Source organism: Microtus ochrogaster, unplaced genomic scaffold (genome assembly GCF_000317375.1).
Source record: "Microtus ochrogaster isolate Prairie Vole_2 unplaced genomic scaffold, MicOch1.0 UNK54, whole genome shotgun sequence".
NCBI lineage: Eukaryota > Metazoa > Chordata > Mammalia > Rodentia > Cricetidae > Microtus > Microtus ochrogaster.
This window is the reverse complement of record NW_004949152.1, coordinates 191,814-209,672: the sequence shown is the minus strand read 5'-3', so window position 1 is coordinate 209,672 and position 17,859 is coordinate 191,814. Positions and strand designations below refer to the sequence as shown.

The 17,859-nt window shown below is 44.3% G+C and overlaps 1 protein-coding gene across 1 annotated transcript in view; it reads right to left on the bottom strand.

The window, feature by feature from the left end:
* Positions 1–1,769: 1,769 nt before the first annotated feature.
* LOC101985786 (liver carboxylesterase 1-like) overlaps positions 1,770–17,859 on the bottom strand; it is a 28,679-nt gene continuing 12,589 nt past the window's right edge. The window contains exons 6-14 of the mRNA XM_005369589.1: positions 14,961–15,065; positions 13,642–13,746; positions 12,056–12,094; positions 9,508–9,648; positions 7,655–7,735; positions 7,271–7,418; positions 3,475–3,606; positions 2,236–2,308; positions 1,770–1,947 (exon numbers count right to left, since the gene is read on the bottom strand). Of these exons, the coding sequence (XP_005369646.1) occupies positions 1,770–1,947; positions 2,236–2,308; positions 3,475–3,606; positions 7,271–7,418; positions 7,655–7,735; positions 9,508–9,648; positions 12,056–12,094; positions 13,642–13,746; positions 14,961–15,065 (1,002 nt within the window). The remainder of the gene's footprint in view (positions 1,948–2,235; positions 2,309–3,474; positions 3,607–7,270; positions 7,419–7,654; positions 7,736–9,507; positions 9,649–12,055; positions 12,095–13,641; positions 13,747–14,960; positions 15,066–17,859) is intronic.

Sequence of the window (17,859 nt, the reverse complement as noted above, 5' to 3'; positions counted from 1 at the left end):
TGTAGACCAGGCTGGTCTCGAACTCACAAAGATCCGCCTGCCTCTGCCTCCCAAATGCTGGGATTAAAGGCGTGCGCCACCACCGCCCGGCTTCTGAAGGGTTTTCTTAAGGCATTGTTTCACCTTCAGCTTCAGGGTGCCCTATGCATGCGCCTTTCACAGTATCTGCTGACTCAGTGGGAGCTTCAGTTTTTATTGTCTGGTTCAACTTTAGACTCAGAAGGGCCTTGGAGACAGGACCCTCTCAGGAATCACACCCCTCTGCAACATTGAAATATCGCCAACGGCCTTGACCTAGGACCATTTCCTATTTCACACTAAAAGTGACAGAGTTGGAGTGTTGCTCTCTACAAGATGGTTGAAGGATTCTCTTCTTTAAGGGAGAAGTGTCTGTCCTCCCCTTGACTTCTGGGTAATCATTGACCCTGCAACCTCAGCTCTCCTGTGCAGGAAGTCATGGTTTGGGTGGTAATACAGGTTTCGGCGCTGTTAGGATAGAGTGGGGTTCCTTAGAGCACATGTATCCCAGCGAATCCAGAAATCTCTTCTCAGAGTTTTCTTGAGGCCATTTTTTGGAATTATACTTTAGGGAACTACTGCAGTGGTCTGCATGTGGATCAGACGTCCTTCCAGATACAGAAAGGTTCAGAATGGTTTAAAAGAGATAGCCAAAAGGGCTATGTTCAGGAAGAGACTGAGGAACTGTGACAGAGTCAGGGGACAGATGCAAAGGTGCCACAGTCAACACAGCCTCTATCTTCTTCTCCTTGGGAAGGAAGCTAACTCTGGTGGGGACTTACCAAAGGTCCCAAAAATGCACACAAAGAACTAGGGGGCTTTCTCAAGACACTAACACAAGTTATAAAGGTAACAGTGGTGGTCAGCTGGTCACTCAGGACAGGCCAGCTGAGAGTCTTCCAAGAATAGTGTGAAGAACAATAGATGTGGTCCCTGGCTGGATCAAGGATTTCCTCACTAGGGCACCATGGGCTGTAGCTCTCACCCTAGTGAACTTTAGTCCCTGTACATATGTTTCTGTCTTATAAGTTTACAAGCTGAGTTCTGGAAAAACGGGTTTTCAGGGAAAAAAAACATCTCCTTCATGGAAGTGTCCATCCTGGAAGAAGCAAGAGAGAAGGGGAGAGTGGGCAGAGGGGAGATGTAAGCCCCTTGCCTGCTGGGATTGGGGCCATTGCGGCTCAGCTCACAGTTTTCCCAAAGAGTTTATTTCTGTTTCTTTGTTTGTTGTAATTAAAATCTTGACTACACGGTCAACTCTTGTAGTGCATCTTGTCTGAATTAATCTCTCTGGGGAACATGAGAACAGAGAGAGCTGCTGAGGTCAAGACTAGAGAACACTGAGACCGTCCCATCACACATGTGTGTGTCCAGTCTGTCCATGTTCATTGTTCTTTGTTGGATATGTCCAAAGTCCCCATTAGCATCTCAAAGCACATATACAGGCCAAGCTATTCCCACAGGAGTGGTTTCCCCGCTGGTAGTGACCTCTCCATCTCTCTGAGGAGGATGGGCTCATCAGTAGTTCAAGACTCAGACACTGATTTGATTCCACCCCCCCCCCCAAAAAAAAAAAACCATTTCACTTATTTTGCAAATTGAAAGCAAACATTTCTTTCCCCTGGTTTCTACCCACCCCGGACACACAGCTCTCCAGCCTCGGTGATGAGGAAACTCTGAATTACAAACACCTGAAGTGGAAAAGCCTTGCCCTGGCTGCTAAAAGCTTCCAGGGCTCCACCGCTTCCTCCTCATCTCTCCGTGTCTCCTTTGGATGGCTCCTCCACCTTCATAGCTCGGAGCTCAATCCAGAAAGCCACTTCCCTGTCTTTCAGCTTCCTGGCTTGCTGAATGGTATCTCCAATCTGCAGGTACCCTTCCTTCTGGTCGTACTCTGGCCAGTGTGGCAATCCCTCCCCATTGGGGTTCCTGAGAACAGAGTCAAACAGAGGTCCTTAAAGCTGCTGTGTGGTCCTCACATTTCTCTGAGGGTTCTGGGAATTTCTTGGCCAATCACTGCTGAGAGGTCATATAGCCCCAGAGACACTTCCCATCTTCTGGGGGCAGCCTGTCCATTCTTAGGGAATTCTCCCTGTTGGAACACTATGGCTGCTGTTTTGGTCACTCAGACTTTAGAAACTACCCCTTCCCATTTGGAGTCTTCCCAGCACCCCATATCGCCCACCAAGCCTGCTCCATCTTTTTCATCCACCTCACCCTTTTCGAGCAAAATTGCCCCAGAGCTTCATCATCGTCTTGCTGAGGTTGATCTCCTCCTCCGAGGCACCCTCTGAGGGGAAGAAGACAAGAGTCCTTTCTTGACCATGGTGAAGTTCATGGGCAGTGGTAGCATAGGTTGGGAGTGTTTAGAGATACAGTCTGCACTTTTGCCTGCTGACGCGCAATCCGCGTTTGCAGAAGAGTTGGACTGAGTGTTCTATTTAAGCCTGGAAATCTGAGTCTGGGACTCACAAATGGGCGTGTAGTCTGTACACGAGCTGGCTACCTTTATTTCTCGTGGTGACCTGTTTTTCCCTCCCTACTCAAGGCACATGATGTTCTTGTGGTCTCAGATTTTGAAATATACCTGAACTATTAGTGTTCTAAAGTGACACCTAGTAGGTGATACTCAGAGAGGCTAGTGTCCTCTGAATAGCCGTGATGTGAGTCATGGGTCACCTACACACATATCTTTTCTTATCTCTGCCTATATATCAAAATACCAAAAGTTTAGAATTTTTAATAATAGTATTTAAAGAAAACTTCTCACAAATATCTAGCATGTGTAAGTGACCCTACCCAAGTTTAATGACAGCATTAAGTCTCTCTTCTCTTACACTCCTGTGATTAGGAAATAAAAGAGCAGCATTCTTGCCTGAGGCTGAGCCATGTAGATGACCCTCCACTTGGCCTACTGATACCACGGGTTAGGCTCATGAGCGCGACCACTTTGCCTAGGAGTATACCTTCCTGTGCGCCTGTTAGAGGGAACTGCTTGTGATAACTACGTCTTTGCTGTGGTTTGCATGTAAAATGTCCTTGTTGGGTTTGCGTGTTAGAACACTAGGCCCCCAACTGGTGGCACTGTTTGGGAAGGCTGTGGAGCTTTTAGGGAGTAGGTCACTGGGGGTGAACATTGAGATTTATAGCCTGGATCCACTCACTCCCTACCGCTCCTCTGCTTCTTAAGTCCTACGTCATGTGACCAGTTAATGTTATGCCCCAGCCACCATGCTTTCTTCACCATGGTGGACGGTGGCCCTTTGAAACAGTGAGTGGGAACAATCCCGTTCTCCTGAAGTTGCTTTGGTCAGGTATTTTGCCACGGAAATGTACAAAGAAACTAACAATCCTATTAGGAAATGGGGATTTGGAGAAGAGACACTTAAGGCCACCAAACCAGGTCTAGAGCCCAAAGCTCCTAACTTGAAGTTCAAGCCAACAGAGAGGTGTTACCTTTCAGAAATGGTGTCCCCCAAACAGAGTACACTTCATCACCGTGGTCTGCTATCACCGTCTTGGGTCTCATGTCAGACACGAAACTTGGACGATACTTAAATTCATACACGTAGGTGGGGGCTCCAGCATCTAAGAAGACATAGGTTCATATACAGTACATGTTACCAGACTCATGTAGGTGAAACAAAGTCCTCTGCCTGTGCAGGAAATCCCCCAGATTCACAGCTGGAGGAAAACAGAACCTTAGGGGATCCTAGGGACTTGCTTGGGGCTGCTGGGGGAGAGTAACTGGGATTCGAACAAGTTTTCACTGCGAGTGAGTGAGCACAGTTGAGGCGGTGTGTGTGTGCATGCATTTCAGTGATGACACCCCGTGCTCCTTCATCCTAAGCAGACCTGCACCTAGTAGGCATCTTCTGTCAGCCTGGTTTGGAGCACCCCCCGCGTTTTTCTTTTTCTTTTTTTTTTTCAGCTCTCCACATCTCAGTTTATTTGATCAAGATAATCGATCACAGGCCTCCCCAGAGATCTCTCTCCCAGGTCACTCTGTACCTATCAAGTTTATAACTGAGTTTAACCATCACAGATTTGTTATCTGCTTTCTAGAATAGTTTTAAGACCTTTATACATTAATCATAACATACATAACATACATAACATACATATAATACATATATATACATACAATAGCAATAGAATTAAATTTGCAAATGATTATACTAAGCCATATGCATATATATGCATGTAATAAATGTACATATATTTATACAATTATATGATAACTTTTATTGTTAAAAGTTTTCTCAAAAGAAAATGCAATCATCTCACTTCCAGAATATGAAACTGTGGCCAAAAATATTTAAATAGTTTATCAAACTTACAATGCTCATCTTGTGTATCTAGTTTTAAAAGACTGGTGGTAAAATACAGAATAACTTTATAAGTTTATTTACATGGAGCAATGTTCAGGTATTCAAGACAGCATGTATTTGACAATTGTTTATGGAACATATAGTTCTCATCCCAACTACATTGTGTGTGTGTGTAAACCCATTTGTAGAAACTTGGATAAAATTGTGAAATTATATAAATTAGACAGTTTCATTAATCTCTATTCTACTTTCAAGACAGAATTGTGTTATGATAAACTTTGAAATATAGCTAAATGAACTGATATCGTTATTATTATAGTATATAGTCTGGTACTTTATATTCATTCCTTCTAAACAATATAATATATTTTAAGAGCATATCACACACCCGTGTTTTTCTTGATCATCCAGAAAAGGGGCATGCAAACCCACTCTGCCTGAATATGAGGACATTTGAATGCAAGACCGTGAAGACAGCGAACACTCTGTCTTATAGGCTTCATGAATCCTTGAAACTTGGGATTCTTATTTGAGACATACTCGGCTGGGAGTGTTAGGGAATGAAGGGAAAGTGAGCTTGCCTCTCCCGTTTGCCTTCTTCTCTTATCCCCAAAGACATCATGTCTTAGTTCCATGGCAGCATTGCTCCTGCCCAGTGGATCATTGTGTCAGCTAGTTACTTCTACCTATGTACTAACCCCTAGATCCCAGGGAACTCAGTACCAGTGGCCATAGTAGGTCAGAGATACCCACAGAGGAGTGAGTGACTCTGGGAAGAGAAGGATAAGGCCCTGAGCCACAGTAGTAGAACAATCTCACTCCTTTGCCTTGCTTGCATTCAGTGAGAATCTTGGCAAATACAGGAAAAAAAAAAGAGAAAAGAAAAATTTCCCTCATAATTTCACCACTGACAGTCCCTTAATGTATTAGTACAGACCCTTCTGTCTATAAAACTGGGAAGATATTATCCAAGACATCTTGCAACATACTGTAATCATTTTTCATATTATAAATATTCATCCCTACAATGGTAGGCAATTGTGTCACTTTAGCATGAAGACACAGAGTGCTTTAGTCAATTGCCTTCTCAGCCTCCACCGCTGTCCCGTGACTTAGCAAGAATTGCTTTGAACAAGCATCCCTCCGTGGGCTGTGATCCACTTCTGAAGCAGCCACTTCAAGGTGGCACACAAGAAGAGTCACCTAGCCTCAGAGACTGAAATGACTGTGGAAGGAAACCAGAGGCCCTGCACTTTGTGGATGAGAACATTTTAGTCAGTGTGATTGGTTTTCAGCCTCTTACCTAAGACCCTGAGGGGAGATCAGTAACATTTGCGAAATTATAAAACTAGTCTTCAGTGGAAAGCCGGACATAGACACTTGGGTAACAACAATCAGGGACAGTTTAAGAGGTCGAAGTACACATACAGACACACAAATGTTCTCCTACAAAGACACATATATACACATGCACAATCACAGACACACACATAGATAGACACACACACCCCAACACACACGTACATACATATACACATAATACAGAATTGTGTTATGATAAACTTTGAAATATAGCTAAATGAACTGATATCATTATTATTATAGTATATAGTCTGGTACTTTATATACAACCAAATACAAACACACATACACAAAACATACTCATATACATATATGTACACACATATATGCACATACACACATGCACACACATGTGGTACACTAACGGGGAAGGTCCATTCTCAGTATGGACAGGTGTCATCAGACCTGCTGAACATTGCAGAGAAGAAAGCAGAGAGAAGGTGACATCCTCTCTCCTGGAGCTTCTTCCGCCCCTGAAATTTTGCCCAGGACTCCAGGATGTTTTCATTTGGATGTTCAGACTTACATCTGGGGTTCCCAAAAGCCTCTGAACTTCTGAACTAGACCCAGAAGCACACCATTGGTTTCGGTGGTCCCGAGGCTTTCTACCTTGTGGTGGTCACTTTGCCAAAACCCCAGAGTCTCCATTCTGTTTTGGCCCCAGACTTCTTGGCCTTCATAGTCCCACAAGTCTATCCCCCCAGCATACTCCTTCTCAACTCTCTGTCTATCAGTTATCTATCTCCTATTATCCAGTCTCTTGTCAGGCTTTGCCAAGCTCTCTGTGTTTGATTTAATCTCTGTATATAGCAGCATAGCTTCAGATGCGGAGCCCTGAGAAGATTCTTTTTTTTTTTTTTTTTTTTTTTTTTTTTTTCGAGACAGGGTTTCTCTGTAGCTTTGGTGCCCGTCCCAGAACTAGCTCTTGTAGACCAGGCTGGCCTCAAATTCCCAGAGATCCGCCTGCCTCTGCCTCCCGAGTGCTGGGATTAAAGGCATGCGCCATCACCGCCCGGCCCCTGAGAAGATTCTGCTGTGCCTCATACACACCATTGTTGACAGGCAGGTCAGCTCCAGCATCTTTGCATGGGCTCTGTCTATGGCTATGGGTTACCTTGACCCTGTGTGCAACAGGTCAAAGTGGCAAGGAACTAACTCATTGAATAGCTTTCCACTGATGGCAAGGGTGTTACAGTGCATATGAGTAGCTCCTTTGCTACTTAGATGGGATAACCCTGAGGTGTGTCCTCTACATGATTCTAAGAGCCCAGTTCCATCCATCCACAGTAGATACATGCTTGGCAGTGGATCATTGGCTGGTCTCCTTCAAGTATCATATCCTTACCTCCTTAGGAGTGTTTACTGAGATTAACCCCAATTGGCGGCTTGCATTTGTGTCCTGTTCTAGAGATACATGTGAAAAAGCACAATGTTGACTACGCCCCACATAACCTCTGGGCCATATGAAATGAGTCTCTGAGTCCTGGCCCTCAGCAGTTTCCACATCTGACTGTATTGGGGAGTCAGTGTCTCTCTTTTGTACAGCCCCCAGGACTCACCTCTATGATAGCGGGCCACAATCACGGATGGCACAGCAAATAACACATCTCCCATCATATCTAAAAAGAGGTTTTTATTTTCATCGGGACCGTCTGATCCTCCCAGATATTTCTCAATGGCCACTGGAGTCAGTTCCTTAGAGATGTTCTGAAATACATCAAGAAAGAGCCCACCCCCACCAACGAGCGATGTGATTTTCCCAGCCCATTGAGAAGACTTCAGTTGGCTATGACCAACTTCAATGCTGTGCTAATCCTTACTCTGGGATGGGAACTCCAGATTCCAGCTATCTTTATCCTACCATTTAATTCACCTGTGACTTAGGGCAAGCTCCCAGCCCTTCCTTGAATTCAACTTTTCTCCACGATTGCCCTTGTACTTACAGTAAGTGGGTAGGACTTCCATAGGAGGGATGTGGCTGTCTTCTGGTCCAGTTTGCCTTCAGAGAGTGGATAGCCCATCATCTGTTAAAGAAATAGTCAGTCGTCTATAAATTTTCAGAATTAATCAGGATAACCAAACAGGCTAATCAGTCAACCAAACTGAAGCACAATGAAGGTGTTTACAGGCCTTGGTGTTCATGGGTTTTGATGAATTAGACAATAATAGTTAGGGGTTGGAGAGATGGTTCAGATGTTAAGAGCACTGACTGCTCTTCCAGAGGTCCCGAGTTCAATTCCCAGCAACCATATGGTGGCTCACAGCCATCTATAATGAGATCTGGTGCCCTCTTCTGGCATGTAAGCATACATGGAAGGAATGGTGTATACACAATAAATAAATAAAAAAAGACAATAATGGTTAGCTTGATGGACTTTTCCAGAAAGCGAATGAATGCAAAAGAGAGATTAAAAACAAGGTTAGCTGGAGATGATTGTGTGTGCATGTACATGTGTGTTCAGTGTGTGAATATGTGTGTAAGTGTGTCTGTGTGTGGGTGTCTGTTTATGAAGCTGGAATACGCACAAAGATTCTCTATGCAGTGAGGGAAAATTAAGACCATGTATTTAGAAGCTAAGAACTCAGGGACAGAGGCCACAAGACATCCCACCACTCATTTCATAAGTAACCATTATGACATTTGATAATCTCTGAAAACCTGTATCAAGAACTACAGAACTCTTACCATGTGTTGATGTGTGCAAGCCTCTGCAGCCAGAGACAAGCTACCATCAACATGGCTGTAGAAGCATGACCTAGCCCCCTGCCATGCTTAGTTGAGGAACTCAGTGTTGCCAGAAGAAACCCTGGGGCTGAGAAGATTGCCCTGATCTCTGCTAAAGCGTCTACCATAGAGAGTTCACAGTTAAAAATCTTTACGATGCCCCTTGAGATATTAATGCCTCAACGAAAACAGTTTCCTCAAGGACCAGGGAGCTATTTGGGGAGATTGCTCTTGTTCTTGCTACTAGTTTTTTTTTTTTTTTTTTTTTTGGAAAGAAACATCCCTAACTTTGGTAAGCGCTCAACTTCAGTTTCCAGCTGAGTCCTTCCATGAAGAGAAGGAGGTTTCTCCTGCAGGTGGGTGCAGACTAACACTTCTCTATCTAGTTCACCCTTCCTATCACAGTGGCTCTTTGAGAACATCACAGCATTGAAACCTCTCCACTACTGGAGCCAGGGATCAGAGTTAACTTTGTATATGAACTTTCCCCTAGCGAGTTCGTACTATGAAATGAACCCTATCGTTCTACTTGAATGTATATTTCTCATTGTTTATTTTTAACTCAAGAAAATCCCATTTTCCTTTTGCATGTCAGTTTTCACTTATGCGAAACCAGTCTTCCCTGGTCTTGGTTAGTGTGCCCGTGGCAATCCCGGGCATGTGAGTTCACCATCAAGGTGGAAGCTGCTGCGCCCCAGCCTGACTCCTGCCCTCCAGCTCCCTCTCCTTTCTAGGCATCCCTAGTTATCCCATCTGAACAACTGCCATCCCTTCTTGGCCTTGGGGCTAAGATCAAGAGCAATCTGGACAATTCTCATCACTACAGATCTCTCACTCAGCTTTTCAGGGTTCTTTAGGAAATGCCAAAAAAAAAAAAAAAAAAAAAATAAGAGCAGAGATCCGAGGATTGCACTCCCCAGGGTACTTGGAGAATGTTTCCATGGAAATGTTCACTTGTGACCATGGGAACAGCTTCCTTGGATTCAGAGAAAGGTTCAGAAAAGGCAGAAGTCCTGGTCACAGGTGATGATGGGTTCCGGGATTAAGTCCGTGGGATCACTACTTTCTCACCGTGGGAATAAACCAGCCAAACTCTTGCTTGTTGATCCCCACGATGTAGGGCACGGTGTTGAAATTCTTCTCAGCCAGAATCTCTTCCGGTGCCTTTGGCAGAAGCACCCCATCAATCACAGTGGTCAGGAAGGGGTAGCTCTGGAGAACAAAGCGGCCCGTGGTTAGTTGCTTCACAGAACACCCGTGCTCCCTTTGCCATCTGTCTGAGGGTCAAGCACATACTATCAAACTACATAAGCATGGGCAGTGGCCACAGATGCTCAAAGCCCCCTGTGAGGGGATAGAACTCTGACCTGTGGGTGTCTCTGGTAAGGTGATGGGGCAGTGGTAAGTTCTGGAATACTCATGTATACATAATGAAGTTCTGTAGAGATGGGATCCGAGTTGAAACATGAAGTTCATTGGAGCTCTGTTTAAAGGCTTATTTTCATTTTAGTTACGTGCATGCGTTTGTGTGGGGGCATGTGCAGACAAGTGCAGGTGCCCACATAGGTCAGAAGAGGTTTTGGATCCCCTGAAGCTGGAGTTACAGGTGGTTGGGAGCCACCCAACACTGTGGCTAGGAACAGAAGTCAGGTCCTTGCAGCACTAGCAAATGCTCTTGAACTTAAGCCATCTCTTTAGCCCTCTCACTGATGTCTGATGATGTCACATACATAACATTTTGACTGTCACTTGCCATAGAAGCCCATTTGTGGATTTTTTACTCCTGGAACCCTGTCATCACTCAGAACATTTGGGATTGTGGAGCAGAGAGCTAGTTAGAAGCAGATCACTCTGCACTGCCATGGGAAAGGCGCCTTGAGGAAGGGCTTAACCTGCTCCTGACCCTGAGGAACATAACTGTAGGTTTCTTTGGCTTCGTTTGCACAACCATATTGTCTACTACTTGTTTCTAATATTCTTCCTCATGTCATGAACTCACAGATTCAACCTCTTTCTCCTTTTTTTTTGCAGCTTTATCAGATGTTACAGGTGTCATATTGACATTTGGCAGAACAGCCTAACCTACATGTCTCTTCTTGTGGATCTAATGCATTGATGACATTGTCACCTAACTCATATCCAATAGTTCTACAACCGAAACCTGAAGGGGGCTCACTTCACACACACACACACACACACACACACACACACACACACACACACACACACAATGCACATTGTAGCACTGGTATGTTTAGTTACACCTTCTTCCATACTCTCTAGCTTTTTAAACAAGAAATCAGTGACAGCACCAAAGTGCGGGAAATGATGTAGTAAGCCCACAGGAGAGGAGTACTTCCTCATGAGGGAGATGGAGGACTCAGCACACTGCTTTGATTTCAGATGGAATTTGGGTACCACGTGCCTCAGACATTCACCACTCCCTGCTTCGCCTGTGAGCAGGCACAAAGTACTTCGAGTTTATTTGGGCACTTAGAAGCACATTTTTACAAATAGCTCAACCCATAAGCACAGAATCCATGATGAAGACAGACCAACTCCACCCGTCTGTCTATACTGAAATGTGAGCTGTCTCCTCATGAAGACAAAACCCCTTTACCTTCAAGATGCCTTCTGGGAGACACAGAAGGCCATGACATCCATCATACTATACTGTCAGATATTTTGATTTTATGTTTTATGTTTGATGAAAAATATTTGAAAGATTAAGTGGAGTCTGGTTTACATGTTGCCAGCTGGGAAGCTGGCTGTGGGTTTGGTTAAATGCCTGACCTAGAACTGTGGTATGGTGGGACCCACATGAAGTGAACAACTGAACAGGCAATGTTCGGCATAGCGCTTGTCCCTGGAAAGAGCTCAGTAGGCACTAGGGATCATTTTCACTGGCGGAGTTATTTTTCTCCGTTGGGTCATTATGGCACAACTCTTTTGTGCCATATTTCTAGCTCCAGGTTCTGTGCACAATATTTCCCTCCTTGGAGAACAGATGGAGCTGGAAGATGCCTAGACTGAAGCTCATGGTTCCAAGGACCTAGCCCCACTCTGAAAGGATGAACGAATGACTGGTTAGGCCTCGCTGTACGAGGTTCAATAAAACAGACCCACCCCAAAGATCCAGAGTCTAAACCATGCATGTTAACAGTAACAAGTAGAACCGGACCGTAGACATACACAGCAAATGTCACAAGACAAAGGTCACTGCTAGGAGGTGGGAGTGCAGGACAGGGTGGGAGGGCAAAGTTGAAGTTTCTGCTGAGTCCTCTGTGAAGTCTCCTAAGATCCTTACCCAAACATCTTTGCCCCTTGACAGTGGAAGGTTCTAGTGTACTCTCCTCTTACAGGGCTATATTATGAGCAGGAAAGGTGAGTGAGAAGGGAGTTACCTGACCCCAGGAGACTGGACTACTTATTGGGCATGCTCACTGTGAAGAACAGCTCTGTTTGTGATTTTCCTGGCTACATTACTCTGGTAAGGGACTACCTCCTCTGGGCCTCTGCAGCGTGCCCACAGAACAGGACGGCCATTTCACAAGGGGAACTCTTGCCTTCATAGTTAATTGAAGCTTAGTACCTATCATGGAAAGGGAGGGATCCTTACCTCTCTGGGGTCTCCAAGCAAATCAAGAGCAAAGAATTTCTGTGAAGACAAAGGCAGAAGATACGGTGAGCAGGTGTCCCTCTCCGAAGACCGACCTCTAGCTACACTCTTGAGTTGCCAGGTTCTCTGTCCTGGTCCCTCCTCAGCTTGGCCCAGTGTGGGAAGGCCTGAGCTCTACTGCACACAAGCACATGATGGTGGTGAAAGACAAGCAATGCAGGATAGGCACAAACCAAGAGACAGACCCGAGAGCCAGGGTAAGGCTCCCTAGCTCTGGAGTCGGTACTGTTAGCATGCCTTCCTTTTCTTATGTGCCCTTTCCTCTGTGCCACCAGGAGAATCACTGAAATATCTGTCTCCGAGCTTTAGAAGTCAATTACATTTTTAAACTAGTTTGATCATTTTATGAGAACCTGTTGTGCCAGGAAATACAGGCAGTGCCTTAGGCTAACGGGATGTTATGGGGTCCAGTAGTATCGCCCAGCATTTAGGACCGAGAGAGAAGGAGAGCAAGAACAAGGGGTAGGGGAGTCAAAGTTTCAAGTTCCTCTGACTTTGCACTGGCATCTTCCCAATGAAGGGAATAGGTCACATAGTCCCAGAGGCTATGTTTTCTGGGTGTTTGTTCCAACGAGCCTCCCTATGATAGCAACATCATGGTCACCCATCTTCTGTGTCATCTTCCTTTCAAGCATCTTAGCTGGGTGTAATGAATATGTACTCTCTGTATTCCCACCCCATCTAACCCAGTAAGTACCTGGATAGATGTCTGAATGAATGGGTGGTTATATTACCACTACACTGCATATTGGTGAACCTGCTGAATTCATCCATAGAGGGTGATAACGAGCAGGTTGTTTGCAATAGATTATTGTTTTGTTGGAATGGATTGTGGGGTGTACATTAACAGTAGCTGGATGATACATAGGTATCCAAATGGTCAAGAAAGGATAACCGAAGCAGTATAGATGAGTTGATATTGCATTTGTGGAAGTACATCATGGTTGAATAGACGGATTTGTGACTGGATAAATGGACAACGGACGGATGGATGAGTACATGGATGAATGTATGATTGCCCTAGAATCACACCACTACGGACTTACAATTGATAATTTCTCTTTTTATAATTAACTCTCTCCATTCTGGATTCCTCCTGATTAAATACTTACAGAAAGAGGAGGAAAAAAAGATAGAAATTAGGAAACATATTTGCAATGTTCTATTTCATAAAGTTAATTAACCAACTCTTAGACAACTTGTAGCACTTCTGAGAACCTTTGTGCATAGTGTCTCCAGCCCTAAAATTTAGGATGGTTGTTACTTCTGTGAAGAGAAAAATGCTTAATTTCTTACAACACATCCACCTATAATAAGTGATTGTTTTGATAAAGCTGGGGCACTGCTAAGCATTTTTTTTTCAACAAGTTATTTCTAGACATTTGATTTATTTCACAATAAAAATATCTAGCTTGTATCAGAAAGCTGACACTGTCCCTGAAAGGCCCCTACACAGTTTGTTTGGGGCGTAAAGACCCCTGCATCTTGGCCAACAGTGTGGGGGCCACCAGGATAGAAACACCTACCATTTTCAGTGTTGTGGCCAAGAGCTCCTCCTCCGTCTTCTCACGCAGACACTGAACTATACCGACCGATGTGGTGGCCTCACACCCTGTAGCAATGGCAACTTGCTGCAGAGACCACAGACAACAGGAGAGTTAAATGGTATCATCGCTGCTTTCCATGAATACAGAGAGAGGGACTCTATCTCAGGACTGCTGTTGTGGGATGTGGCGGCAGAAAGTGCTCTAGGCCAGCAGGTGAAGGTGCTGGACTGAGCAGTATTGCCCCTGTTACCAGCTTGGACTGTGACATGAGTCGCTTACACATTTGTGTCTTGGTGGCCATTTCTCTGATAACATGGGTATGCTTATCTGAAAGCTGACCATTTCAAGAATGACAGTGTGCAGTGGTCGCTAAAAAAAGTACAGAATCCCAAATTCTGCCTTTTGATTACATACCCCATTGACACAAAGAATGTCAAAGCAAAAAAAAAAAAACAGTCTTTCCCCTGCTAAATCACAGAACAAAGCTACTCCTCTTGAGCCAAGAGGAAGTTGGTAATCTCAGTGGCAGATGTGGTATCCTTGTGGCCTGGGAGTGAACTGGCTAGAGGAGGAGGCACAAGAGGTGGTAAGCACAGGCTAGGTGTGAGATCAAAAGCAAGAGACCCTTGACTCACTCTGTTCTCTGCTCGTTCTGTCTGTTTGGCACAGCAGCCCTCCCTCACGCTCATACAGGATTCCCCTCTGCACCAGGAGTTTGCCTGTGATGCTCCTTCTTGGGCTATCCTTTGCTCACCAGGTAAATATATCTCTTCTTTCTGATCTTTCTGCTTACCTATTGGTTACATTCTCACTAAACATTCCTTTTGGATTCATGTGGTTTCATCAGATCTGGTTATTCTCTTTCCTTTGGGCATCTTCTCATTGATGAAATAGTGCCATTTGCTTGATTACACAATTTAAAAAACCAATCTTCTTTTTAAGAATGGATACTTTCTCGGTTACAAAGCACATAGGTATATCCACTATATATATGAATGAATGAATGAACCAATGCATGAATGTGCTGGGAACCAGTCCTGGCTGCCAGGGCCTCAGGGAGGAATCATTCCAAGTCCATAACTGCTTGCAGAGCACTGGAACCCAGGCTCCGACAGAGATGTACTGTAATTACAGGCCACCAGTCACTGTCCAGTGTAGCACTCTGCCTTGTTACACTGGAACCAGTGCGCTCAGGGGACATTGCACTGAGCTGAAGGCCACTGTCTGGAGCTTGAGTCTCAGTGGCCCCGATTACTCGGTTCTTGGAGAGCTTAGACTGGGCTACCCAGGTGACCTACCTCAGCCCCACGCCTGGTATTCTCCCTGAACAGACATGGAGTGAGGGCCACACCACTCTCAGAAATGGCCCTGTGGAAGAGGTTCTTGGTCAGGGGAGATAATACCTGGAAAGGAAGAGGAGGAGAATTGGTACTCGAGGGAGATGGCCAGTGACTTGCTCATCGTGGAAGGTTCCCTCCTCTTGCAGACTTTGGCTCTCACTGAGGTTACAGCTCCTTACCTGTCTCTGATCGCTTCCCAGCTCTCCTTGGAGCCAGGGGCAGAATAGGGAGTATGTGGCATGCACCTCCTATGATAGTTAAAAACACCGGAAGGAAAGGCTTTGCTATTCCTAGCTACAAATTCTGTTTCAGGGTCTCTATTACTCAGAAAGTGTCCTAGGGAAAATGATCATGAGTATCCATAGAGAACTTTAAAGACATTTCCTTGGTGAATATACTTCTCTGTGGCTATAAGGACAGATATTTAGAATGCAATTAGGGGAGCATGCTGGTTTAGTAAAGTGGTATCTGTGGATTTTCTTTCAAGATTACTAGCCCTGGGTAGTTGGCTAGGTTTCCAGTACCAGACATGATTTCCCTTTTGTTAAGAAGGTCTTAACAGGGCAGCAGAGACACAGGTCTTTAATTCCAGCACTCGGAAGAAAGGCAAAAGCAGACAAATCTCTAAGTTCAAGGCCAGCCTGGTCTACCGAGTGAGTTCCAAGACAACCAGAGTTACACAGAGAAACTCTGTCTTGCAATAACAAATGAACCAACCAACCAAGTTCTTAAGTACAAACAGAGAGCCAAAACTTCTCTTTTCAACAACAGATAGAGACAACTACAGAAAACTACAGGCAATCAAAATGCAGGCATGTGGAGCCCAGGGGATATATCTACAAAACAACTCTGGTATTTAAAACTAGGGACCAGTGCCTAGAAGGGGTGGAAAGATTGTAAGATTGGGGAGTTTGCTGTGAGGCTGCATCTTCTAGCAAAGTCAGAAACAACTCCTGTAATGTCTCATCCTAAACATGAGCTGAACAAGGACAACAGTAGAGATGCCAAAATGGATGGGAAAAGTCTATGAGGGTTCAACCCTACACAAAGAGCTACCAGAAACTAAGGAATTCTGAGAGGGAGAGAAACAGTCTTCCACAAGGACCAGCATATCTACTGACTATCCAGCCTTCCTTTCAGGGAGTCAGCCTTGAAAATAGACATACAAGTAACATTATAAGGAATGAGCAGGTTGAGTTTAGGAATGGACTTGTATACATATATGCATGTAAAAACAATGAGAAAAGAGGGCATTAATTTGAACACTTATTTTTTTTTTATATTTTAGATTGTGAGCCTAGGCTTTAATGTCTGAGCCTCCTCTCTAGCCCAGCCATTAATTTGAAAGAGAGCAAAGAGGGGAGGGAGAAAAGGGAAGGAAGAAGTGATGTGATTTTATTATGATCTCAAAAAGCAAAATAAGTAATAAAAACCAATTTGAAAAAATTATATTAAAATAAATCTTCTATTTAAAAAGAATTTCTTAAGAAGAAAACTCACAGCACTGACAAGTTCAAGCCAGACCAGGTCTGAGCACAGTGTCCCACCCTAATCAAGAGGCTATTCACCGTGGAAAGCTGCTGGAAGGGACACCAGATATATATCAAGTGCATATCCGGCACACTCAAAGGCAGTTGGCCAGCAAAGATGGCATGATTTTGTGTGTGCTTTTTATTGATTTTTTTGGGGGGGGTGTTCTTCACATTTTTGCTTTATTTTGTTTTTGCTTGTTTGTTTTGATTTTTTTCTTTTGAGAAAAAACATAGAGTTGGGAAGGGAGGGAGGTGAGGAGTTCTGGGGAGAACTGGGGTAGGGGAAAGAATAGGATCAACATATATTGTGTTAAAATATTTTATAAAAACCAATAAGTAGAAAATAAATAAAATAAAAGTAAAGAAAATTCATAGTGTATTGATTTAGTATAAAATGAGAGCCCACCAAAGTTTCTAATATCGTAATACTGCGTAATAAACAATGTTTTACGGTTACCATAGGACACTATGCTGTTGTAAAAGCAAGTATTAAGGAAAGGCTTTTAGTATTTGGGGAGTGTTCCTGACAGTCTAATAGTGAAGAAAGTTGTTCTTTAAAAGTTATGTGATACATACAAGAGACAGAATAAACACAGCCCTGGGAGACAGGTAGAATTGTAGAAGACAAGGGAAATACAGGTTAGGACGTCACAGCGACAGTGCCCAGATAGGGGGGATCATGGATGACTTGTTTCTCCTTCAGCATTATTTGTTCTTTTTCCTTATATTTTTCATCTACTTTAAATACATAAAATATTATCCTGTGGGTATTTAACTATGAAATCAATACATGTTTAAAAGATAATGGGGCTGATCTACCTAATTCTGGGCTGACTGGAGGGTTTTGAGCAGCCCCAGGAGCCTTCTATAGCATCCTTCAATGTGTACCTATCTTTAAGCCAGCAAAATCACTCTCACTTGTAGGTGTTACCGCCTTCTCCTTTCCTAGCCCTCTCTGTTACATTTTCTGCTCTTTCTCTCTCTCACTGACTTCCCCTATAGCACAGTGCCTTAGGCCCAGAGACTGCTGCCCACCCCCCTAGGCACAAACAAGCCACAGGACAACCTCGGAGGAAGCTACTTTCAGTGCTAAACTCTCTACCTGTGAGTCTGGTTTCCAGGGGGAACAGGGACCTTCTAGTGAGCACTAGCATCTGTTTATTGATATGTCACACCTACCCCCATGTCAGGGGAGTGGCAAAGCTAAAATGATTAGAAAGAGGAGAGAGAACACAATCGAGATGACCAGCTGGAACACCATGGTCACAGGTTCAGCTGGAACACCATGGTCACAGGCTCCGCTGGAACACCATGGTCACAGGCTC